Source organism: Abramis brama (assembly GCF_963993115.1).
Source record: "Abramis brama genome assembly, chromosome: 2".
Lineage (NCBI taxonomy): Eukaryota > Metazoa > Chordata > Actinopteri > Cypriniformes > Leuciscidae > Abramis > Abramis brama.
In genome coordinates, this window is record NC_139964.1 from 10217368 (window position 1) to 10245081 (window position 27714).

At 36.1% G+C, this 27714-nt stretch overlaps 1 protein-coding gene and 1 long non-coding RNA gene across 2 annotated transcripts; one reads left to right on the forward strand and one right to left on the reverse strand.

Moving 5' to 3' along the window:
- Positions 1–971: 971 nt before the first annotated feature.
- On the reverse strand, positions 972–27714 carry LOC311077649. The gene is made up of 5 exons (XR_014604949.1): positions 26835–27714; positions 4363–4611; positions 4177–4257; positions 3890–3957; positions 972–3310 (listed from the first exon to the last, which is right to left on the reverse strand). It is a non-coding gene; the product is annotated as an uncharacterized lncRNA (long non-coding RNA).
- Positions 19801–24254, forward strand: LOC311077625 (caspase b-like). Its single transcript, XM_084106202.1, has 8 exons — positions 19801–19984; positions 20712–20979; positions 21180–21325; positions 22185–22370; positions 22489–22741; positions 22847–22930; positions 23151–23260; positions 23403–24254. Exons 2-8 carry the CDS (start codon positions 20721–20723, stop codon positions 23547–23549), a joined length of 1185 nt encoding a protein of 394 aa, XP_083962328.1. The 5' UTR covers positions 19801–19984; positions 20712–20720; the 3' UTR covers positions 23550–24254.

Below are 27714 nucleotides of genomic sequence, written 5' to 3' on the forward strand. Positions count from 1 at the left end.
GTTCATATGGGAGTTATAACAAAGTTACATCAGCCAAACAAAATTTAAAGTAAAAAACGTAAGGGTCAAGAACCCAACTAAAACAAACACTATTCTCCATAATGGTGACTTAAAATAGTGATTTTCTCCTTCAGTGATTCTGCTTGTTAACATCAGGTGTCTTCAATAATGGTCACTCATCGCTCAATTAATCACTTAATTATCTCATTAACTTTTTATCACTGGAGTTTTTGCTGTGTATGTTTTAGGAGAACATTCTGGGAACCAAAATAAAACTACCCGCTGAAAACATTATTAGAACTTCATGTTAATGCTCTCAGAACGTTTTTAGAACAAAACATTTCTAGCTGGGTCTCAGTCTGTTTTCATTCTTCATTGGTTCCTCTCTCATGTCCTGAATGGATGTGTTGATGGAGTCTCTGCTGTTGGACGGGGGTCAAAAGTCAATGAAGAAAGAAAATTACGGACACTCAAGCTAAAACATTGGGAATTTAAATATTTTGTGAAATTCATACGTTCTTTGTTACAGTGTATAACAAACAGGCTTCTGCTCTTCTTTACAGGATATTTTAGAACCATTATGAGTTGAAAACCATAGAGATAAACATTATTTTATTGTCAAAACAAATTAACTCAATTCTAGTCTGCATTATTTATTCACAGCTGCTGAAATTGCCTTAACTAGTTTGATTTTCCCACATAGCCAGACTTTTACCAGCCTTCAGGAGCAATTCTAGACCCTTTACATATAACTTTGAGCAGGCACCGAGCAGCCATAACATGCCTATAACATCTACCTTCACTTTATTTGAGTGGGGAAGCGGCTACATGTGTGCCATGAAGCCAAACTCAACACTATGATGGCATGCCAAGATTTCACTTCAAATATGCCAACATATGAACAAACCTTAAGTATGAGTTAACTCAGGCTTCAACCAAATGCAGAAGGATAAGCAGGCAAGAGACAGTGATGGTAACAAATTAGAAAAGATTTATTGATTCATTTGCATTTTTATCAAAGATTTGTAAATGTTCTCATAACAAACAAGGGGGTGGAAAATTGACTGCACTGTTAACCCTTGCTGTAAAAAAAAGGCCAAATTCTGACAATATCATACCATTTTCCATTAAAACAGTAATATACCGTAGAAAACAAAACTAGCCTACAGGAATATACTGTGAATTAACAAAATCGACACTGAGAGGCTGTTTTCACAATCACACCCTATACCCTCATTCACTATTCCCTACATTAGTTCACTAATATAGTCCACTTGACAGAGTGAATGAAAAGAAGTGAGTGAATTGAGAAACTGATGAACACCTGATAAGCAGAATCACTGAAGGACAGAGAAACAAGAACAGAAAAAAGAGAAACACAAAAACTACAATTGACTTCCAGCAACGCTGAGTGTGAAACCAGTTTACGATTATTTTTTTTCATACATGTACAAAAGTTATTGTTGAGAATTAACAGAGATTTAGTTAATAATAAAGTTTGTTGTCACCATGATGGAGATCAGTATTTGCTTTAGTTGGTCTCTTGTCCCGCCCTTGACTTCTTACCGTTCATCTCTCTCTGACTGCTGTAACTGAGTTTATAAAACACTTTTGATATGGCAAGAAAAAGTTAAGAGGAAGTTGGTCAGGTGTTTATGGCTTTTGTGATGATGTCACAATCATCCTGGACATGTATGATTCTCTGATCTTTTCTGTATTTATTCTTTGAATTGATGGGTATTTCATATTTAGCATATATCTGTAAATCTACAACATAAAATCAATACATCTGTAATAAGGTCTTCTGAAGAATATCGTAATCATATAGTGCATTAAAAAAACCTCCTGCTTAACTCAGACACACACAGATATCAACAATCAGCACATGAATCTCAACAATGGTGACAATCAAAAGTTTCATGTCGCAATGCATGCTGGGTTCCAGGATAATATAAAACTCCCAGCATGCACTGCTGCATGACTAAAAAATATATATTGCCACCGTTGTTGAGATTCATGTGCTAAATTGTGACATCTCTGTGTTTCTAAAATACAGTGTAGCTCTGTTTCTCTGGTTATGCATGATGTGTTAAAAAAATGAATCATTGTAATTTATTGTTGTGGTTTCACAGTGGTGGTAATGTAACACTTTTGATTGAGGACGAATTCCTTAGTGAATGAACAGGCAATATGATGATTTTGTCATCATAATCATTAAACCGCAATCATTCATAAACTGTGTGTGTGCACAAGTGTGACTTGCAAAAACACAGCTCAAGCAGCAAAAGAAAATCTAATGCTTTAGCATCAGCATCCTAACTAAAGCAAGCACTGATCTCCATAACAGTAACTTCAAACCAAACATTTTCAATTAAACATCTTAATAACAACTTCTGTAGATGTATGAAATAAAGTCATACTGGTTAATAATAAGTGTAATAATGTGTAATGGCTGGAAGTCAGTTGTAGGTCTTGTGTTTCTCTATTTTCTGTTCTAACAGCAGGTGTTCATCACTAATGCTCAACAATCACTTACATATTCCCTTAATTATCTCACTGCAACACTGTCTCAATGTTACTTTTACTCTTTGTAGTGTGGATTTCCCTGTGGGGTTGAAAGGGTTAACAGTGTAAGATAAAAAGACACACCCACAAAATGTATTTTAACAGTAATAAACTATAAGTTATAAAACAGGTATATACTGGCAACACTCTTTATTTAACAGGCGGTAACTGTGTAGTTGCTGGTCCAGTGGAAATCTTTTTATGTACAAAAGTTTTGTTGTGGTTTCAAATGAAATAAGTGCGTCAATGTTACAGTGTTGCCAGTATTTTACTGTAAAAAAACCCGGTAAGGTCTAACAGTGTGCACATTGTCTCCCGTGGACATGGGTGGAGATGACAATTTATTAATCTGTTATGTTGTTAATACAGTAATATGGTTATAGAAAAGTGTATGATGAAATTTCATTAAATGGGATCAAGTTAAAAAAAATGTAAGAATGATATATAAAAATGATGAATTAGGTTATATATAAATTAATAAATGTCATAATTATAATTACAGCACAGATTTTTCTTAAGCTCAGTATTACTCTTACTAAATTTAAATGTTTCATTTCAGAAACAAATTTAGAGCACATTTCTTTACAGCACAGATTGCCAAAAAAAGTGTGATTTTGTTTGAACCTCCACATACTCAAAGTCCAGGGAACAGGTAGAATTTTTTTGTAAGCGTGACTCTTTCTATACATGGCAATATTTTGCACTGCCGTGGGAAACGTGGGTCATTATCCATGCGTGAGCTGACCTATAAAAAAAAAACAATTTGAAAGTGAAAAAACTGTACTTTACTTTAAAGTACTGTACTTTAAAGGAGCTGTATGTAAGAAATGTATTTCAATTAATCATAAAATGGCTCTGATATGTCACTAGACATTAAGAAATCATGTTCATTTCAAATACTTATATCACTGACAACAGTAGTCCAGCCAGGATATTGTCATTTAAAAAGTGAAGTTGCAGCCCTCAACTGATGTTGATGTTGTCATCTTGTGTTTTGGCCTGAAGCTCCACCCTCCACCTATCTACCAATCACAAAGTCAGTAGTGTTTCGGCATCCGGGTTGCCAGCTCAGCTCTAGTTACCACAGCTGCAGCTACAAACGTTCGTGCTGGATCCTGCAGCCTATCTGGCAACCTCGAGTCAGGGGGGAGGGGGAGGGGGAGGGGGAGGGGGAGGGGGAGGGGATACACCGCTCTACAGTAATTTGAAAGTGATTGCAGTACCAGTTTTGGCCACAATCTTACATACGGCTCCTTTAAAAAAAAATCTAAAATCTAAATCAAAACAATGTAAAAGTAAACCAATTAAAATTTTCTTTATTTACCTTCCTGAACAGTTCCATGATGTCATCATTATGAGCCCTTTCACAGAACACCTCCACCACCTCTATTTCTGTACGAAGTGATAGTAAGTTAAGCATTTATATGTATAACAAACAAACAACTGCACTGTTTTATTTGTCACACATCTGAGTGGTGTCACACATCAAATCATTCATTTATTTAAATCATTCATTTAATAATTTTTACCAGACATTCGTGAACAGAAAACACATGTGCGAGCTACAAATTAATCTAATTTCAGCAATCATGTCACATACAGTAAACTGACCAGGGGGGCTGGACATAAAACAGGCGAAATCTTTGCTCACGTGCACCCAACGGCCAGAGCACAAAAAACCTCCTGGGTGATCTGGACAGAGAAATGGACACACAATACAGTACTAAATAAAGAAAAAGGTAAAGAGAAAATGGGAAATAGCAATATGAAAACTGAGTTTTATCAGTAATGTCGTACCTCCTCTGCAGGCTTGAATCAGAATAACCTTTGGTTTATTAATCAGAGCAGGACATTTCTCAGATCGAAGTAGATGTCATCAACACGGAAGTAATCATCAGGGTTTTCCACCTCATGATAGTTGACACCTAAAATGGTTTCTTCACTATGTGAGGTCTTTTTCCCATAAGACATAATAACCACAAAGGTGCTGTCTGAGTCTTCATGTTCAGAACGTGCAGCGAAGTCCTTGATTGCTGTATCTATTTCCTGTGGAAAAAAAAAAAAAAAAAAAAATATATATGGGACCATTCGGTATTTATGGAAGGGGCCACCGGAGGAAAATAGGGGAGGGTCATGTCTTTTTATTCTTTGTTAAGGGGAGGGTCATCCAACTTTTTTTAGTCTAGGGGGAGGGTCACCCAACTTTTATATTCATGAAAACAGCAACATTTCAAAGTGGCTTGTTTGGTGCTATTTTTTTCCATTTAGCTCCATGTTGATCTCGCGTTATCAGCCCCCCTTCGATATCAGATGGGTCTGACCCAACAAAAATCCAGTTTGGTGCTGTTTGACAGTGTGTGCGCACTTCAGTTCGCTCTTAGAAAAAGTGCATCATGTCAGAACAGAATGCCAAAGAAATGTTTACCTGGCAAAGCTTTAAAGCACGAGCAAATAATGAACTTTTGTTAAGTGCACAGTGTCCTGTGAGTGTTTGAATCTCAGCGCTATTACCCATCTTCATAATTTTGTCTCTAGTTTAATATTTGTCAAAAATAAAAACTTTTGAAATGTTCATTTATTGATTCAAAACACTTTTCTGTGTTTTGTCCCTCATTTTTTATTAGGTGTTTAGACCATAACAATTGTAGCCTACATGCTGTTAACTGATTTTGGCCTACAGCATTTATGTTTTACCGTTCTTGATGCTTAAATAGGTAACAGATTATTAAAGTCAAGCGTTTTGTTTAATTATTTATGGCACATTACAACATAAGTTTTCTACATTCCAGTAGAAACTATGTTGCGCTGCACGGACGACAAAACCCAACGGTGCTGATAAAGCAGATTGTCAGCCGATCACATTGCACCATAAAATCCAAAAGGCCTGAAGATGAAGCTCGTCTTTAATCTGCTAAATTATTATTTTGTGAATCATTTACGAAATTGAGATGACTGACAGCGATACCCATAGCAATGAAAGAAAATTTTCAAAACAGCTGAACAACATTAACCAAATTTCTTTCTTTATTTAATAATAAAATTATTACTTTATAACATGCAGTTTCAAGTCCACCAACTATTTTATTGTTTCATTATTGTACAGCAAATGTCAATAGGTCTTGTTTTGATTTTTCATGTTTGTTGTAGGCTTTATTTTGAAATAACCATAGTTGTAGTACAGTAGGTAGTCAACCAGAATGCCTATTAGCGCTGCGCTAGCCGGCGTGGCAAAGCCACTGCGGCAAAAATAAACCAGTGCCATTTCAAAGTCATTCACGAAATGACCGCCAGGTAGCACAAAGGGGCATTTTGCAAAACAGTTGCAACAGCTGCATTTTGAAATGTAAGTGGGGCTAATGTCAATTAAAGGGGGGGTATGTAATTCTCTTTTTTGGCCATTTTTTCAAAATCACTTAAATCCTATTCCTAACCCACTTACAGCCACTGAGTTGGAAGCACTGAAATAAAAATTAAGCAATTTAATCATCTGTGGAACGGGCAGGACTCGAAAAACTCCAGCCAATCATTTCCAAGACCACTGCCGGCCGTTTTGCAAATCACATACCCCACCTTTAACATTAAGAATGAAATACTACATCTATGGTAATTTCCGAATAAGCCTACAACAAACATAAAAAAGAGCTATTGACATTTGCTGTATAACAATGAAACAACCCAAGATTTGGTGTAGTTGAAACTGCATTTTATAGTAATATTTTTATTATTAAATAAAGAGAGAAAATTTGGTTAATGTTTAAAGGGATACTTCACCTCTGGAAAGATGAATGTGTATTTAAAATAGGTCATTTAGGTAAAATTTTTGAATTTGGAGCTTTCTAGACTGAGAAAATCCAGAAAATGTATTTTTGGCTTATGTGGATGAAAGACAACAACTCCCAGAATGCACTTGCTTCGCTGCCCTAGGAGGCCACTCCCAAGCCACGCCTACCGGTAAGAGAGGGCAGTTGAAAACAACAAGGCTAGGCTACTATTGAGACTCCGGGATGAGTTTGCCAGGGATTTCGAGATCGCCTAAAATGTCATTCATCATGTTTACTGTGGCGAGCAGGACGAGGCTGAGGGGCGCAGGAGAACGGCGCGAGGCCGGTGGCGTCATTACTGAGACGCTGCGGTCTCGTATCTCTCACGGAGGAGCGGGAATTTTCTTAGCAATGGTAAAACGCACATCAACCGATCACTTGTTTAGCATTCATGTAAACACTACATTCAGATTCACCAATTGGAATGAATTCAGTTAGATTGAAACAAAAGGTGTGCATGTAAACAATGAATGGCGACTGCAGAAAGCAAAAGCCGAATCCCGGTCATTTTGAACGATCTCGCCCGCCGGACATGTCAGGGAAAAAGAGGATGGTAACCCATTCAGCTTTCTCCTACTGCTCAGCTGTCTCCACAGAACAAGAGCCTGCTAGCTTAGCTTCCAAAGAAAGATGGCTGAACTATGTGTACATTCTGTGAGTGAGATCCCACCCTCTATGGGCGGGTTGAAGACATGCGGAACAACGCCTTCTACTGGCTGTAGTCTTTAGCCTCTGGCCAGAAAATCCTCCGATGATGCAATATGACGATTTTTGCGTCATCGGAGGATTTTTTCCAGACAAAAAATACATAAATCTCTTGTCTCAGGGGGATATGAGGGTGGAAAGCATGGTAATTCGAAAATACTACAGGTTTTCTACTAATACAGAGCTTAATGCTAAATCCTGAAGTATCCCTTTAAACAAACAATACATACATGTAGACTATTATTTGAACAAAAACTGAACTATTATATCGCTGTTTGTAGGCTATCTGTTTTGTTTTGTTTTAAACAGCACAACGTATTGTAAAAAATATATATATATTTTTTCATTATTTCAACAAGAATGATACTGATTAAATATTATATATATTTAATGTGTGTGACCTGATCCAGCAAAATGAGTCACAGTGACCCAAATTTCAAATTTTGAGATTTTGGTATTAATGGAAAGGGGAGACCATACCTTGAATGGTTGTAAAGATATACATATTTTTTGTTGATATCTTTCAAAATCCATTGCATTTAAAGGGATAAACTATTTATTGTACAGCTTAATTTGACCAAAGACATTAATATATATAAATGCTATTAAACCAGACTGAAGCTCAAATTATTTTAAAGTTTTTATTTGAATAAATAATTTAAAAGGAACTTTTACAAACATTTACTAAAATCAGAAAGATTGAACAGAGGTGCTACAGTTTTGCTTTGAGAGTGGTGTGTGTGTCTGTGTGTGTGTGAGAGAGAGAGAGAGAGAGAAAGTGAGAGAGGCAGAGAGACAAGGAAACAGAGAACAAATAATGCTAGCCTATGCAATCATATCTTTGTGTAGGCTAGTTGACAATAACAGTGTAACAAATTTATTACGGAGATACCAACTAAATATTGGGTTAAAATAAATCAAACACATTGTAATGGATTCTCCTTGCAGATAAATACACTCACAGAATAATTGCACCCACTCACATCCATACACGATAAATACCACAGAGCTGTCACTTTCGCTGTCATCTGGGCCCAGTTTTTCAAAAGTAATCCAGTGGGATTTCGGATCACAGATTGGATCAAATCTTGGAAATGGGTTTTTCAAAAGCAAAAGAGGGATTCTGAACTAAGATCAGATCATGTAATCCGATCTTAAATTTGATCTGGATCAAACCTGCCCTTTGGGTTTTTCAGAACTTTAAACTCGGTTTGGGATCTATTTGATCCAAAAAAACAGGATTATCCTGATCCCATCAGAAGGGTGGATTCAGTTGTGATTTTTCAAACCAAATAAAACCAGAGAGGTTTTTTTTTTTAAGTGAATGATCACAAAATCAATGTTTACTGATGATATATACATTTCTTCATATTTGAAGCATATATGGAGCATGTCACATCTAATGAGATATGGTAAAACAACAAAATCTGCAATTTAACATTATAACAAAATAAGGAAAGTAAAATGTTTCTGTTTATTACAGTGTTTCTGATTCTTAAAATTAAAATAAACAATGGTTATTTGTGGCCACCGGTATTTTGCCAACTGTTGTTCTTTGCTAAGCCAGTAGGCTACACTGTTGCTTCCATTTAAGGCTCTAGTAAACAGGATTTGGTGATCCTGAAAAGTTCCTATCCGGATCAGATTGATCCAATCCAATGTTGCTTTGAAAAACTGGCTCAAAAGTAAGCTGGATTACGTGATCACGGATCGCAAAAAAAAGGATTACTAAATCCGGATCAATTTTATCCGGATTAAACCTTTTGAAAAACCGGGCCCAGAGGATGACACATCTCCAGATTAAAAAAAAAAAAAAAAAAAAAAAATCACTGACTAGCCTTAGCCACTCTTGCTGACCAGCAGCAGAGCTTAGGTTAGAAGCCTCCAGTGAGTTCAACGCTTTTGGCGACTTTTTGGCGACTTTGCTCTCTTTTGACAGCGACATTTCTCAAATTAATAATATTTAATCTTTCTGAGGAGAGCTGCTAGCTTGTTTACACAGAGTGCTGCGAGTCTGACAGGAGGATTGCTGGACCAATCGCGTGCCGGTTAGTCGAAACGGGGCTTCCCATTGACAAATGATCAGCGTTTGTGTACATTTCTAAGCTTTTTGATTGGTTCTATACAACGTGTAACACCATATTTGGAGAGCAGAGACGTTTCAGGGGATACCCGGGAAATGCTCAGAGGTGACGAGAGGAGTTGAGAAAAGCTATATTCATTTCCAGCGAATTTAGTAAAACTTTGTAAACTTTAATAATCATTTAAATACCTTTACTCAATTATCTGGACTACGAAACTTTAGGAGATTATTTTTGAATGTCTGTTCTTTCAAATTTAGCAAAAAAAAAAACAAACAAAAAAAAAATCTATTATTTCATTGATTTTCCACATAATCGGCCCATATCTTAAAATGGAACGTTGCGACTTCCGACTCATTTCGCCAGAGCGGGTCATATATATATATATATACACAAATAAACAAACAAAACAGAATAGACAAACTTTTGGAACAAAAAAAAAAAGTAAATAGCCTATGCCTATTAGGCTACAATTGGTTAAATTTAACGAAAGCAAAAATTAAATATGTAATAGTAAATTTTAAGAATAGTACAAACTTTTAGAACAGAAAAATAGAATCAAAAGTTAAAAATAGAGACGACAACAATATAGCCTATTTTTCATATTGTAGACGTCGGTGGGCAACAGAAGCCTATTCATCTGGGGAGCAGCGCAATAACAAACAAACAAACAACAAATACACAAAAAGACCATCATAGGCCTATCTCACAGTAAGTGAAAATAATTTAGTTGCAATGACGCTGATTATTTTTAATATTATATTGCGGAATGAGATGAATGAAGAGCACTTCTCTCTTGTGTGCGCGGACACACTGACTGCTGGTCAACTGAACTTCTGGGCTTTCTAGTAAATTCATGGTTGAGTGGTAGAACTTAGTTTCAATGATTTAGATGACACGGGTTCAAATCCCAAACAAACATGGGCTACTGTATATATATATATATTTAATAATGCAAAGAAATTTGTCTAGTTCTAAAACTCTGTTACACCATATAGTTTTTTTTTTTTTTTGCTTATATTTACTAAATAAAATGACCGTGCATTTCCATTTCACACAGAGTAAATTCCCCAGTGTTAAATGAACACTGCTCGGTGTTCATATGGGAACCAACAGCAGGGTGTTAAAAGTAACACTGAAACAGTGTTAGAGTTAATTAGATAATTAAGTAATTAATTGAGTGATGATTGTTCGTTTATTGAAGACACCTGATGATAACAAGCAGAATCATTGAAGAACAGATAAACAAAATAACTAACTGACTTTCGGACACAGCCTTAGATGAAAAGACATGAAATCTCTCTTATTACAAACCAGTTTGACCTTTTTTCTGTCATTCATCTACAGAATATCGAATTGAGAATAAACAGAGTTTTAGATGTTGATGTTTTATTGAAAATGTTTGGTCGCCATTATTGTGATCAGTGTTTCCATTTTTTGGGCAATTATACTAGTTATAGACTCTTAATATTTGTTTATGTTAGTTGTTGTCTTACCAAAACACATATTTGTTGCAAAGGAAACCATAAACAAAGATTATCAGGTGATATTTATTTCATCATCATTAAGATCATTAAGTTTGACAAATGTCATCACTGACCAAAAGAGATCACTAGTTATTAATAGATTTTTACCATCAATACTTTATTTGCCAAAGATCAAAGATTCTGAATTTCAATTTTTAAACACATTTTAAGAAAACAAATTGAAAACACACAAAATAACATCAAGAATCAGCATATGAATCTCAACAATGGTTTCATGCTGTAATGCATGCTGAGAGCTATTAGTTTTACAATATGGTGGCTCCCAGGATGCATTGCTGCATTAAGCATGTCACCATTGTTGATATTCATATGCTAATTAATTTTTGATGTCTGTGTGTTTCTAAAATTATTTTCCCTACAATTGTATTTTAAAAATCACAATTCAGAGTGTCTGATTGGTGTCAATAAATTATAGTTGATGAAAATAATTAATTAATAACAAATAACCATTTTTGGTCAGTGGGGAGATTAGTGAATCTTTCTACTTCATGATGGTCCAAATTATATCATCTGGTCATCTTTGTTTCTGGCTTCCTATGAGACAAATTGTGTGTTTTGGTAAACACTGTTACTCAAACTTGCATAAAAAAGCCAAGTCAAACTGCCCAACTAAAGGAAACACGAATCACCATAATGGCGATTAGTTACTAAACCTATTATTTCCAATAAACCATCAACATCTACACCAGTGGTTCCCAAACCTGTCCTGAAGGACCCCCAACACTGCACGTTTTCTTTGTCTCCCTCATCAAACACACCTGATTCAACTCATCAGCTCATTATCACATGGGTTAATGAGCTGATGAGTTGAATCAGGTGTGTTTGATGAGGGAGACAAAGAAAACGTGCAGTGTTGGGGGTCCTTCAGGACAGGTTTGGGAACCACTGATCTACACCTTTATTAATTGTAATTGGTAATAAGTGAAGCTGGTAATGTTGTTTGTGGAGTTGTTTAAAGGATTAGTTCACCACAAAATGAAAATTTCCTAATAATTTACTCACCCCAATGCCATGTTGTCCATGAAATGTCTTTCTTTCCTCAGTGGGAGAGAAATTATGTTTTTTTGAGGAAAACATTTCTGGATTTTTCTTCTAACAATGGACTTTATTGGTTACCATTGTTTTTAAGTCCAAATCAATGCAGTTTCAAAAGTCTTTTAAGTGTTTGAACGGGCTGTACGCAATCACAGCTGAAGAAGAGGTTGTTATCTAGCGAAACGATAGGTCATTTAAAAAAAAAAAAACACGTGTTGCCTTTCTGTTGCAGTCAGATAGGATGAGATGAGCATGTGCTGTATTTGGATCTAGAGGGCCTTTGATGATCAGACTTGAAGTAATAAAAACTACCTGAAGAAATATTTCTTCACAAGACTTTTGAAAATTGTATCACGTAGCCTAGAATATTTGCTCTAAAACTATGTGAAAATCACCCTGACTGCTCATTCAGATAAGACAATATATTGATTTAAAAATTTTACGACGTGTTTTGTGTGAAAAAGCTTTATGCGGAGGTCATTAATATGTATTGTTTTCACACCTGAGAAAGACAAAGACCCTCCCCTAACGGCCCTATTAGGAGCTATCAGGCCCTGTCATTCTGAGCAACCTTGCACAATACTGTAAATGAGGAGATTTAAAAAAGAATGGCTTTTAAATTGTTTGGATTTATTTACAACACAACATAGTCCAAAGATACACACAACAAATGTCAAAAAAGCACTTATTGAAAACAATGATCCAAAGACAGAGACCTTTGTGCCATTCCTAAAAACATTGTACATACCTTTCATTTCCAAGGTGTTTGATTTTCACTTTACCATGTTCATGTTCACTGAAGTCCTCAGTGGCATCTGGGCCCTGAAAAAAAAAAGTGAACATACTGATATCAAGAGAAAGGCCTGCACGATTTTGGGAATAAATTTTAGATTTTTCTGGTTAAAATTGCTTTTTAAAATTCACAGAATACACACACACACACACACACACACACACACACACACACAAATGTTTCCAACAATAATATAATGAACACCAGGTTTGTTGTGCCTTGTAGGCATAAGCTATGCGCAGTGCTGGATAACATAACAATAACCTGTAGCAGTATAAATCTTCCAAAAGATTTCAGTAACAACTAAGCTAGAGAAAAATATATTGATTATCATGTTACTTCAAATGTTTCCATTCGTTATGATGATATGAAATGAGATAATAGTAAAAACATGAAGCCGTTTGCTTTTCAAACGCGATTGCGCTGCAAAATATGATACATTCAAACGCGATTGCGCTGCAAAATATGATACATTCAAACGCGATCGCGCTGCAAAATATGATACATTCAAGCGCGATCGCGCTCAAATATAAAACATTATGGTTACCATATACATATCTACGTTTGAGCAGATATCCACAAACACCCCAGCGGGCACCTTGACGTCAATTTGACATCAACAAATAGTCAAGATTTTGACCACCATGTATGACATGCATGAATATGCATATTTTCATTATATTTTGTAATTATTTCCTTGTGGTTGTAAAGATGCCTAACAAAGGTATCAATCTGACATGTTTTTTCTGGTCCCTACATCTCAGGTCAATATCATTGACATTAAATCGATGTTGATTTGATGTCAGGAAACAAGACGTCAAATTGATGGGAAATTTATGTCAAAACAATGTCTATAATGTCTGAAAAAAAGTGTATTTATTACTCATTGTAAATCAATGTGACTCATTTTCAACATCTAAAAGACCTAGCCTGAATGATCTTGAAAGTTGTAGACCTAGGTGTATTTTGCATGTGTGTTTTTATTTATTTAAATCCTAGCATATTTACATTTAGTTCACATTTAAAATGACAGCAGACACTATAATTGCATATACTATAAAAGATAAATTTAATCTGATATTGGAGCTTGATATTGAATGATATCAAAATAGCATTAAAATGACTTCAACATCATGACATCCTGATGTCAAATAGATGCCCAGCAGGCACAGGATATAGACTATAACATCGGTCAGACGTTGGATTTTGGTTGAAAATAAAAGTCGGGTTGACGTCTAAATCCAATGTTTGTTTGACGTCAAGCTCCACGTTGGGCAGTCGTTGAATTTTGGTTGGAATAAACCAAACAAAAAGGTGAAATGCATGGCCGTACACTTATTACCAGCTTCACTTAAAACTAACCAGATTTACTTTATTTAATTTCCGGTTTAAATAAATAATTTTTTGTATTTTAAAGTCACCATGATGGTGGTTAGCGTTTGCTTTAGTTGGACTCTTGACTCTTTAGCATAAAGTTTTCTCTGGCTGCTATAATTGTGTGTGTGTATAAAGCACAATTATTGTAGCTAAAAAAGCCTTGAGAAAATGAGATCAGGTGATCAGGTTTAACATTGTTTTATTCATAATATAAGTCGTTTGATTCTACAGCATATCTACCAGTGTTGTTTATTAAAAAATATACTTGATTTTTAAAAACGATTTAGTGCACAAAAACCTTTCATCTATGGCAGTACTTAGACACACACAGACATCAAGAAACAGCATATGAATCTCAACAATGGTGACAATCAAACAAAATATCCAGATAATCAGATCAATTCCAGCTGCATAATTGATTAAAGCCGCAATGCATGCTGGGAGATATGGGTGAGTTTTGATTGGTGGTACCCAGCATGCACTGCATCATTTCATTGATTGTCACCATTGTTGAGAGTCATACACTGATTCTTGATGGCCAAGTAATAATGTAGAAGAAAAATTTTAATGCATTAAATATTTTTAAAAACCTTTATATTATTTGATAAACAACATTGCTCTCATGCTGTAAAATTTAATGGATTCTATTATAAAACAACATTAAAAACACGAGTTCTATATAACCAAAACATTAGACACTGAATAAGATCAGGTATTCAGGCAGTTACATGATGATATCATCATCATCATCATCATCATCATCATCATCATCATCATCATCACCTGCTCTAAAGTTTCTCATGGCTTTTTTGCCACAACAAATGTGCTTTATACACACACAATTATAGCAGCCAGAGAAACTTTTATGCTAAAGAGTCAAGAGTCCAACTAAAGTAAACGCTAACCACCATCATGGTGACTTTAAAAAAAACAAAATATTATTTTTTTAAACCGGAAATTAAATAAAGTAAATCTGGTTAGCTTTAAGTGAAGCTGGTAATAAATGTACAGCCATGCATTTCACCTTTTTGTTTGGTTTATTCCAACCAAAATTCAACGACTGCCCAACGTTGGAGCTTGACGTCAAACAAACATTGGATTTAGACATCAACCCGACTTTCATTTTCAACCAAAATCCAACGACCGACGCTGTAGTCTATATCCTGTGCCTGCTGGGATCAACATCATGACATCTTGACGTCAAATAAATGTTGAATTGACATCAAATGCCAACAAAGCATGACATCAAAATAACATCAAAATGACATCAGCAGAGATCAAAATCTTGACATCGAATTGACATTGACACGTTGACGTCAATATGACTTTCATTTTTGACCTATTTCGTGACGTAATTTTGACATCAATGTTTGATGTCATATTGATGTTAAATTGACATCAAATGCCCACTGGGATCACTGCAACCTTTTATGTGATGGGAATAGATCTAAATACTTAAAAAACTTCTCACGATCCGTTAATCTCGATAGCTGTAATAGTAAAAACGTATAATAGCTGTAATAGTAAAGAATAGTCTCTGTTTTCTCGCGAGTTTCACATTTAATGCTAAATATTTCATATGCAAGCATGTCAGCCAATCACAGCAGAGGGCGTTTACACTGAAGTCTCACAGCAGCCAATCACAGCAGTGGGCGTTTACACTGAAGTCTCACAGCAGCCAATCACAGCAGTGGGCGTTTACACTGAAGTCTCACAGCAGACATGCCCCTTCAAACAGAGCGTTCAGAGGCTAAATCAGGCTAGGAAATATGCCTTTTGATCTAAAAAACATACTAACATTATAAGGGCACCCCAGGAAACATTCTAAAATAATAAAATAATCCATGCAATGGGACCTTTAAAGAGTTTCTGTTGAGTTTTGTGGGTCACCATTGTGCTGAAGAGTAGAGCCTGTGCTTCAGTTCTGGATGAGCAGAGAAACACTGCTGATATATTGCATCATGTTGCTTTATTTAAGGGCAGTGATTGTGAACTCTTTGATGCATTGATGATTTATTTGTTAAGGTCTTCTACTCAATGCGTGCTGTTGTTAACTAACACTTATCTGCAAGAGGATTGAGTTAAATCTATGTTTTAACTCATTTAAATTAATTACATTTTTTAGAAAAAAGTGAAATAAGATCACAGTATAAATATGAAATGGCAATTGATCAATTTAAGATAGAATCAGTTAAATCAGTTTACAACATCATGACATCTTGACGTCAAATAAATGTTGAATTGACATCAAATACCAACAAACAAAGCATGACATCAAAATAACATCAAAATGACATCAGCAGAGGTCAAAATCTTGACATCAAACTGACATCGACACTTTGACGTCAATATGACTTTCATTTTTGACCTATTTCGTGACGTAATTTTGACATCAATGTTTGATGTCACATTGATGTTAATTTGACATCAAATGCCCACTGGGACAGTAACAGTAAACACGGGTCTAAATATTATAATATTCACCATATATCTAGCAACAGTTCAACTGCAACGTGACATTTATGCAACAATAACAAACTAATATGTAAGAATTTCTTACCTTACATCTTTCTTGTCTTCAAATCGCATTCTTCTTCTTCTGATGTAAATCCAATGTAAGCTCAGTCTAAAAGCAGAGACTTGTAAAGTTTTGGTGTTTTGTTTTTGAGGTAGGCCTAATGAGCGCGATCGCGTTCCATGTGGAGATTGGGGAGCGCGGGGCACAACCTAACGCGGGGTTAGTTGTAACACGCTTGTTTTAAATACTTCCGCACATGCTTGGATGACGAAACTTTGTTTATTTACTAGTTGTCATATCAACACTATCCTTTTATCGATAAAAGCGTCTTCTAAATATTGTTTCTTTATTTTTTCTTTATTTTTTTTTGTCATTGTTATAAATAACAACGAAATAACATCAGAGAATCTTACAATATAAGTGCAATAAAAAGTCCATAAAGTGCAATCCGTTATATCGCCAGTCGACAGGGAAATAACAATTGTATAAACAATATAGGCTACTATGGATTGTGAGATGTAGTAAATAGTAGCCTACAGCAATGCATTCCCAACTATTAAAGTTGTGTAGAGAGAGAATTGTGGTGTATGTGGTGGGGTGGGTATAAATTGGAAGAATTTTTTTTTTCGGCCCGCCCTCAACAGCAAGCGGTACGTTGTTAATTAGGCTATTGTATATTGTTTTATTGTGTATTAAGTGGAATACTTCAAATTGTCTTAGCGTGCATGCTTAAAGTGATTCTCAATTGTAGCGGGTCCAGGAAAAATGAGGCCCTTTAAAAAAGTTATATATATATACAGTGCAATGCATAAGTGAATACACCCATGCTAAAGTTGACTAAAAAGAGGAATAAAAAATCATATTTTGGAAATTGAACTTAATGCCTTAATTTCAACCTTTAAGGACACCAATTTTCTTTGTGAATGAATAATGTATCGTAAATAAATAAATGTTCTTCCTTAAAATACATGGTGCATAAGTGAGTACACCCCTATGTTAAATTCCCATAGAGGCAGGCAGATTTTTATTTTTAAGTATTTTAAAAAAAATTTTTTTAGGATACTATGCCTCCTGATAAAGTTCCCTTGGCCTTTGGAATTAAAATAGCCCCACATCATCACATAGCCTTCACCATACCTAGAGATTGGCATGATTTTATTTCAGTTAGCCTAAAAGCTAGTTTGATTTGCACTGAGAGATGATCTTATGGAAAGTACCCCATGCCAATCTCTTGGTATGGTGAAGGCTATGTGATGATGTGGGGCTATTTTAATTCCAAAGGCCAAGGGAACTTTATCAGGAGGCATAGTATCCTAAATTTTTTTTTTTTAAAATACTTAAAAATAAAAATCTGCCTGCCTCTATGGGAATTTAACATAGGGGTGTACTCACTTATGCACCATGTATTTTAAGGAAGAACATTTATTTATTTACGATACATTATTCATTCACAAAGAAAATTGGTGTCCTTAAAGGTTGGATTTTTCCTAATTTTTTAAATTAAGGCATTAAGTTCAATTTCCAAAATATGATTTTTTATTCCTCTTTTTAGTCAACTTTAGCATGGGTGTATTCACTTATGCATTGCACTGTATATATATATCTTCATTACCTAGAGATAAAATTAGGGTATACAAAATACAAAAAATAGTCAAAACGCATAACAGAACATCACTTTTTTTTTTTTTTACAATATTATGTGCTTATTATTTTTAATTAACGAAATGTCAATCTTCATCTTTATAACAGAAGATACAATACAACAATCTTCAAGATACAGTATAATCTTCACGTATAAAGGATTGTCACCTTTAAAACAGTCCTTTTCGTGTAGGAACAAGCAATGCTAGAAATACATGGTTAGCATATTAATTTAATCTTTTTTTTTCGTTCATTTGCCAATTAGGCTATATATGTTAACTCAACTAATGTAATGTAAATAACTGGATAATTACTATCCAATAAATAATAAGTCAAAAATGTCAAATAAATGTATTGATTAGAGTTGCCATATAAGACTAAAGATTTTTGTAGTCAACTAGTAGTAATTTATTTAAGCAATTAGTCGACTAATCGCACGTTTATATTAATTGAATACTGGGTGCATGCATGGTAGGCTATAGCTCAAGCGCACGCATAAATCTTGCTGCAAAGCACCGGCATAAGTAGGCTAATTATAATAAATGTGTCTGAAAAAATAAAGAGGCATTTTAATTGTTTAAAGTGTTTTTTTTAAATCCGTGTCTGCAAACATATCTCCATCTCCGCTGCGGATGCGCCTTAGAGAGAAATGAACCTTTCATACGGATTACATAATCAGACACTTTAGATTTGAACTTGTTCATTTAAAAGTAGCCATTTCAAGCTATGTACAGTATATTCCTCAAGTCTGACTGTGAGGCACTAGGGCCTATACACTGTTTCAGTTAATTTTTGAGACGCGCTCCAGTTCACGGAGACCATGCGGCTGATTGTTTTCTTTTATTTTACAAAAGCACAATGTTTTCTTGTTATTGTGAGTTTACAGCTATTACAGGCTATTTTAAGTGGTTTCCACTGTTGATAGGAAAGTGTTAATTCTCTTCCGGCTTGTATGACTATATTGTGCCAAAATATTTCTGTACCTGTTGATACAAATCTAAATGTTTTTATGCACAAGCAAAGACATTTAGGCTAAATAATAATAATAATAGCATAATAATAATAAACTGCTCACCTTCCTCTTGAGGTAGGCCTAACTGTTTTTAACAATGAACAATGGCAAACAAATATTTTAACATGAACATTTGTGTAAATTCATATTTACTATTTGGAATAAAAGCTATACATAAGCAAGGTAAAATCACTTAATTGCTAATAAAATACAACTGAAGATCAGTGGGAAAAAATAATAAAGAATGAGTGTGTGGAATGTGCTGGAAACCGCCCTTGCAGCAGACTATGGCAGACGCAGACGTCACGTACGGCACACGAACGAGTGATGTGGCAGACGCAGACGTCACGTTCGGCAGACGCAGACGTCACGTTCATTGAGACGAGTGCATGTTGCAAAGTCATATTAAAGAGCCAATCGGAACGCCATAGCAAAGTCATATTAAAGAGCCGATCGGAACGCCATACGCGATCGCCAAAAAGTGCACAAATCACACCTCATACATTTGTGGATTGCTTTGCGTGTGTGGATCTCTCGCGTGCATTTGTGGATTGCTTTGCGTGTGTGGATCTCTCACGTGCATTTGTGGATTGCTGCGCGCACATGTGGATCTCTCGTGTGCATTTGTGGAAGGTTTTGAGACTGTTTTCACTCCATACAAAAGTACCATTTAAAGAATCACATGCAGCCTACAGTATGTGTGCAGACAGCAGCAGGAAATGCCACATGTGATCACAGGCACACAGACACATCAGTGTAGCGAAAGGAAAAGAAACAGAAAAGAGAGAGACTCGTCGAAACCAGGAAGCGCGGTCTGCAGCTATACCATAAACTTTATAAGTAGCCTACAATATTGATTTAATTTAACAAGTCTTTCGGTACAGCCTAGGTTAGTTTTCACCAGTACTACATGATTTTGAGTCCAGTTAGTAGTGTGAGTGTTTTCTAACAGGTTTCAAACATGCAGGGGTTAAAGTCGAAAAACACATCCGTTTTAACCACTACAAGTTTGAAACCTACACAGAAACCACTTTCTTTATACTGACAAACATTTGATCTACAAATGAGCCGTGTGCGATCAGACTCTTGAAGAATGATGCAAAAGCTCATATAGCTTTATGGTTAGATCATATAGGCTACAGTTGCCATATTTTTCCACATATTATGTGATTTTATTGCAAAGTCAACTATTTTAAATCTCTATTTATATTGTTAGTTAGCATGTAAAAATACACGTTAGTTAAAAATTATAAAATTCAAAAAGGAAATATTCACCGATGCATAATGAAAAGACAAACACATAAATGTCTTAACCCGATGCTCTGTCTAGTGGAGAACTTTAGTACTACAGTCTTGTTCTGTCTTTCACAGTTGCAAATGAGGTTATGCTGTTTTAACTCGAATAGAAAATGATTGTCATGATATACGCCATTGTTCTGTATTTTATGCTTATTGTGTGGATGTTTATATTAAACGAATTGACACTGATTCCCCTACTTAGAAACCCACAATAACAGCTTAAATAATGTTGGTTGTATCTTCTGGCCGGCATTGAGGCTGATCGTGCTCCACATTAATCAATATACCATTGTATTTTGTTGTATTTTTCCCTAAAGTGACACAAAATGGCTACAACCAAAACAGTGATTTTTGATGCACTTAATGAGCTACTGGAAGCCGAGTTCAAAGACTTCAAATGGCGCCTGTCGAACAGTGACGCGTCTATTCCTCGAGGAAGACTGGAGAAGGCTGATCGCCACGATGTTGTGGATCTCATGGTTCAGCACTACAACACATCAGATGCCGGGAAGACTGCTGTAGAAACGCTGCGCAACATGAAGCAAAATGAGCTTGCTGATCGACTGAAGGTGAAACTTCAGGAAGGTAGGCTATAAGTCGACACTCTATCTATCTATCTATCTATCTATCTATCTATCTATCGGATTTTAAAGGGGTCATGAATTGAGATGAAATGTATCTTTTAACATGCACATAATAAAACGAGTCATAACACATGATGACTCCAGCAACAAAACCAGAGACGCCTCTGAGATATATTGTGATGTGTGTTTTCCTGACTTCAGTTCAGCAGTCTGAGCCGGAGGACAGAAGAAATGCTTCAGTGTCTGTGGAGGATCAGCCCATCCAGTCCGACTGGAAGAGACCAGACAGCATTACTCACAGCAGCCAAGAGTTTAAGAGCACAGTTCTCAGAGAAAACATAAATAATGCAAGTATCTGTTTCAGTACTTTTGTGAAAACAGTGCATTCTGGGATTGCTTGCTTTGTAAGTCCATCCAGCAGCTGAGGCAGCAAGAGTTCAGGATTAATGAGGATCTCAGGCAGGAACTCTCACAATAGCAGTGAATAAAGTCCACAGAAGAAGGTCAGATGAAGATTAATTCAAAATAAAAGTATTGAATCAAACAAACTCATCATCCACAAGTAACATAACAGTGTGTTCTAGTACAAACTCCAAACACAAATTATAACCAACAACTAGAGAAATGAGGAGCTTATATATACAGATAATGAACTAAAACAACAAGCAGGTGCGATGATTAAATGAGTTACCATAGCAACAAATGAAAGAGAGAAACATGAACAAAGAACACAGGAAATGATGAAATTCAAACTATAAGTCCATGATAGTGAAAATAACAAAGACTGAATGTCTCTGAGAGGATCTGAACGCTGATGGACTGTGGCTGATGGATTAATCTTGTTTTAATACCAGAGATATGTAAAATATCAATTAATAGCCATCGTTAATTTGTTATGTTGTTAAGTTTTCAAGCTTATGATATATTATGAAAAATTACGTTGTTAAACATACTCTATTTATTTATTATAGCCATTGCTGTATTTAATATTATTTTTCTCTCAAGATATCAACAAACAATACGGGAAAACATTTATTTATGGCCTCTAAATCTAAATCACTTTTTATTTTATTATTTTATATAATTATGAATTTTATATTGTTGAATCATCTATTCACACAATGCATTTATAATCACTCCTTATTTAGTTTCAGTTCAGGTGACTATTAGTGTTATAATTCTGCTAATACTGATGTTTTCTCACAGGTTTATATACCAATGCCTATACCAAAGGACAAGTCTCAGAGGAAACGCTTAGCTCTGCTGATCACCAACATACAATTCAAGTACTTAAAGTACAGGGCTGGAGCAGAGAGAGACGAGGAGAACATGGAGTGGCTGCTGAAGGCTCTGGATTATAGTGTTGAGAAATACAGAGATCAAACTGGGCAAGTGCGTATAGAGCTAGTGGACTTCTGATGTGGATATAGAAATGTGAACAAATATTTTACAATGCATTATATACTATGCATTGCTGTGTAAAAAAAAATAAATATATTTTTATTGACAGGAAATATCTGCTAGAGTCAGGAACTTCGCTGCACGTCCTGAACATAAAGACTCGGACAGCACCTTTGTGGTTCTGATGTCTCATGGGAACATCATCCAAAATAAAGATGCCATTTTAGGGGTCAACTATGATGAGGAGAAAAACCCCAATGATTTCTTCTTTGTTGACGACATCTTCTCCAATCTGAACTCAGAGAATTGTTCTGCTCTGATTGATAAACCAAAGGTTATTCTGATTCAAGCCTGCAGAGGAAGTACGACATTATCATATTTCTGTTTCTCTTTTTACTCTGTATTCATATTTTTCCTGGATAAACTGTATTATTATCATCCATATCATGAACCGTTTCTCTGTCCAGAACACGCAGGAGGTGTGGATATACAATCAGACTCCATTGTGCACATAGAGAAAGACTTCATCGGTTTTAAGTCCAGCCTCCCTGGTAAGTAAAACACTGATTTCTGAAATTTTGTAGCTCTACACACTGTTCATTTTCTTCATATTCAAAAAGAAAGCAATTGTTGTCCTTAAAAAAAAAAAAAAAAAAAAAAACCGTTACACTTGAAGCAGTCTGTTCATGTTGGCCAGTGTTTCCTCAATAATGAGCAAAGTTTGGGTTGCTTTGTGAAGTTCTTCAACCTACCAATGGTTTTTCTCCACAGGTATCCGTGCGTGGAGGGATCGTTTTGAAGGAAGTTTTTTTATCATGTACATCCTGGATGTGTTCTGTAAATGGGCTCATATTGATGAAATTAAAGAGTTGTTCAGGAAGGTAAATGTTGAAAATCCCATTTAAATTGGTTTGTTTTATTTCAGCCCAAAAGCAAAATAATCTCTTCCAGTGCTTTGCTCAGCTAAAATACATACAGGAGTTTGCTTCTTGTCACATTCACATGTGATCTTTTTTATTATAGGTCACCTTACGCATGGAGAATGACCCACGATTCAAGCATTACAAGTTTAGAAAGGATGAATTTAGTGAATATGAATTTGCAAAACTAATGCCGTGTATTGACAGGACGTCCCTTTCCAAGAAACTCTACCTGTTCCCTGGACTCTGAGGATGTGCAGTGTAACATCAGTTTAAGGCAAGACACCACAGGCTGATAGAATGCAAAGAGGCATTATCTAAATAAATATGCACAAATTTGAACATTAGAACACATTTTCAGACCAGAAATCTGAACATTGGATGAAGTCTGGTCTCAAGAATCTCAAGAAATGATTTTGAGATTTTTATTGTAACTGAAATCTGGATATAGTTTAATAAAAAAAGCAAAATAGAACAACATCTCAAGACCAGTGAACGAGTGTCTTGCCTTGAATCGAGTTAAAGAGTCATTTTATGCAAAAATGCATTCCAGATATATACAGTATATTGCATGCAGTTATCACTTATATTCATTTTACTCTCATTTAATACGATTTTTTAAATATACTTTTCTATTTTCATATTACTATATTTACCATTTAACTGCTAAGGAGTCTCCATCCAGAATTGCTCTACTTTCATTAGATAGCTTCTTCTTCTTCTTCTTCTACTTTTGATATAACTTTGATAAAAGTGCAAATTAATCAATAAAGCTTTTCTAATTTGTTCCCATGCCTTTGTCTCTTGCCTCCAGCATCTGTGTTTGTAGAAGATTTCACATATGGGAAGCGTCCGACTCATATTAAATATATCAGACTGAATCTGATATCGCTGAATAAAAGGGAAACTAACAAAACTCTCCTGTTGCTCTAAAGCTTTTGTGTAGCGCTCTCAATATCCTCATTGCTGAACAAATGGGTTCATAAAACAAAAATATATAAACAAAAACTATAAAAAGGTACTGTAAAATTTCAAAGTACAAACTAATCTTATATTTCATTATAAGATAATACACATAGTGAGCCAAAAATGACTTTACAACAAAACACACCAGTTGAGTTGCAGAATATAATCTAAATTGATATTATTTAACGGCTCTATGAAATGCTTGATTCTGATTGGTCATTCGGGATATTCTGATGTCAGTTATTCCTCAGCAATGAATTGGCTAAGCATTTAATAATTACATTCAAACAGTGCTGGAAGACTAGACGACCACGGACCGTTGATGCATATGGTACACAAACTGGGAAACAAAGTCGTCATCTGATTGTCTTCTACAGGATAAATAAAATGCCAATCTAAACAACTAATGGGAAAAGTGGGAAGACATGAAAGTTTAAAAAGACTTGGTCAAACAGGATATTTACAAACATTAACCAAGATATCGAGCGCTGCTAGAAGCAACAGTGAGTTATAAACAGTTCAGTAGCCTGGTGTTACGTCCCAGTCGGAGAATCACATGATAGACATGCATCAAAACGCTACAAAACACTAGCCTGGAAATCCAGACCTAAATCTAAAATATTAATGGTCTGGCGTCGACTAATGAAAATCGGCCAGCTCGAGGGGCAGCACCAAGCGTGCATTTGAAAATCTCACTGCAAGCAATAGGATAACACTACAACCAATCACAACAAGTATCTCTTAGCTACCAGCAGAGCTAACTGGTAGATTAGACTCTTACTGTATCCGGTCAGCAAAACAGCAAAAACGTCCTTCTTGCAAAGGAACGATTCGAGCGGCATCTTTTGTTCCTCTTTTAGATAAAAAGCCAAGTCTAACTCGTTCATTGAGGCGGCCAAAGCCGTTTCAAACAACTGGTGTTCATCCATAGCCATCTCGCAATGTTTACTAATGACTTCGACGTCACAGCGCTGTCGTCTTCTGTTTAGCTCGCCTCTGGCCCGCCTATATAAGATAACCCGATGTGATTGGTGCAGCTTGGATCGAGGGGCATATTTAATGAGCTCCATTGCTCGACACCAGAGTAACTCGCTGAGCAAATTCAGCTTGTGCTCTCGCGAGAACTCTGGATTTACAGGGTAACAAAACACCACATTTTGACACTGATGCTGTGTCCCACTTCGCCTACTTACTCTATGCCCTAAAAGTATGTAGTCTTTTTGTCGGATAACATATTTTTCATCAGCTTAAATGTTGATAATTAGTCACTAAAACCATTTTATCTAAAGCCTCTTAACCGTCGGTCGCACATATCCGCCATGTTTGTAGTTTTCTGAACACTTTTTACTCATGTTTGTAGTTCTGACTGGATCCTCTTCCAAAGCGCAGGGGGTTGTGGGTAATATTAGCTGTTATAATGAGCACGGATCCACACTTTGAAAATCCACCATAAACACTCGACCATCCGGGACTTCTGGCACACTCTGTTCAACATACTACGCTTTGAGACTCGCTTATTCTAATCTCACTGTTTAGGATGGATAGTGTGGACATTGAGACGCAGGGAGAGATTGTTCTGCTGTACAACTGTGGAGCAACACAGAGAGCTGTGGGATATTGTGGAAAAGAATAAAGGATCGATTCATTTTCTAAGATCGTTCTGAAATCAGTGATGAACAGCTGTCTTTCAAATAAGAAGTGGTCGACAATTAGACATTTATATTTATTCGACATAATATTTAGTAAATAAGAAATTGTGAAAATATGTACAAGCAAATTTTGATAAAACAATGAATTGTAAAATAAACAATGTAATATATCTTTTTTTTTTCAAATCTACAATTGCACTCTTCAGAAGAATTTGGTGAATTACATATTAATTAGATACTGAAAGATACTGATATAATGAAAAATATAGAGACTGATATGTGTATGATATAGATTTGCTGAATGTTAGCGGTAGATTATAAATTATGGAGCAAATTATGTGCCATAATTAAACAAACAAATCCAGCATTTTGCAAAAGAAAACCTCAAAAGGTTAATTATAGATCAAATAAGACAGAAACACACCCATTCAATAGTCATTTTCCTCAGCTGTAGGTAAAGTTAAATTAATCCTCTAGTTTAGCGCCATCTACTGTTTTAGAAGAGGAAGTTGCTCAACTGCATTTGTGAGAAAAATCTGTCTGGACACATTTGTGAGAAAATCGAGGCGAGAGATCTCATAAAAAGCCAAGTGTCACAATCATAACAGACAGATATGCATTTGTATGCAATAGATTTGGTGTTTGTTCAAAGGTTACATGCAATTTGTAGGATGGTTTGTGTCACTGATGTCTAGGACCGAGGACAACCACCACTCCAGAGGAGCTACACCAAAGTACCACACTAAGAGGCAGACAACGATTTGATATAAAAGCTTGATTATTTTTGTTAAATATAAAAAGCACTTTAAAGGAATGTCACTGCCACAGAACTTTTCGTAAAGGCCACTCGTCTAAGCAGGGCTTCTGTGGAGGAAGACTCCAATCGGCAATGACACACCACTTCACGGTGAAAAGTATACCTTCACTTCAGCTCGTCGGGGCCGGCAAATCCACTGTTATGATCTGTATATCCAACAATGCCTGCGCTCGTTCCGTTCTCAGTCTTACTGACCCGTCTCTTGTCCGTTCTCGATCTCTCTCGTGCCCCACGCTTCAGCCGCACTTTATCTTTCCCATCTCTGCTCATGTTGCTGCCTCGTTGTTGCTGCCTCGTTGCTCCTGCCTCCGCGGCCGCTCTCTCGCGCCTGCTGCCCACTGCCTCCGTTCTGCCCCTCTGCTCACCCGCACCCCTCTGCCTCTTCAAAACGCCGCTTTTAAATCCCCCGTTCCCAACACGCGCACCAATAGCCGCTTAATTATCCGCTGCAGCTGTCGTTCGTCAACATGGGCGGCCATGACAGGTCACCGGAACCGGTCTGGTGTCACACCGGAACTGTTTCCCCAAGGAAACTCGTTCCGTTTATATGGTTCCTATTTGTCACTCCGTGACAGTTTGTATTTATTTGTGAAGTATTATCTTGGCTCATTTATTTATATTTGTAAAACATAATACATATTTGTTACTCCACTGCATTTTCACTCAAACTGACCTTTGTACTTGCACATTGCTTTCTGTTTGTTTGCGAGTCGAGTTTTCCTTTGCGAAGTAGATCGAGTTTGTTTGCAAAATGCTGGATTTGTTTGTTTAATTATGGCACATAATTCGCTCCATAGGACACCGGTTGCTGAGGTGAAAGCTGTCGACAGACGGGACAGTTTCTGGATCTGCTCGAGGTCCAGTGATCATTAATGCACTGACGACAGAAACTGTGACCACAGCTCAATAACACAGGGTCAGTGAAGAGCTCAGTGCACACGGGACACGACAGCTCTTCCTTCCTCCAGAGACATTTGGAGAGA

Coding starts and splice junctions, on each gene's coding strand:
- LOC311077625 (XM_084106202.1), top strand. CDS start 20,721: ATGGCTACAACCAAAACAGTGATTTTTGATGCACTTAATGAGCTACTG. Junction 22,742..22,846: donor GATTCAAGCCTGCAGAGGAA/GTACGACATTAT, acceptor TTCTCTGTCCAG/AACACGCAGGAGGTGTGGAT. Junction 22,931..23,150: donor TTTTAAGTCCAGCCTCCCTG/GTAAGTAAAACA, acceptor TTTTCTCCACAG/GTATCCGTGCGTGGAGGGAT.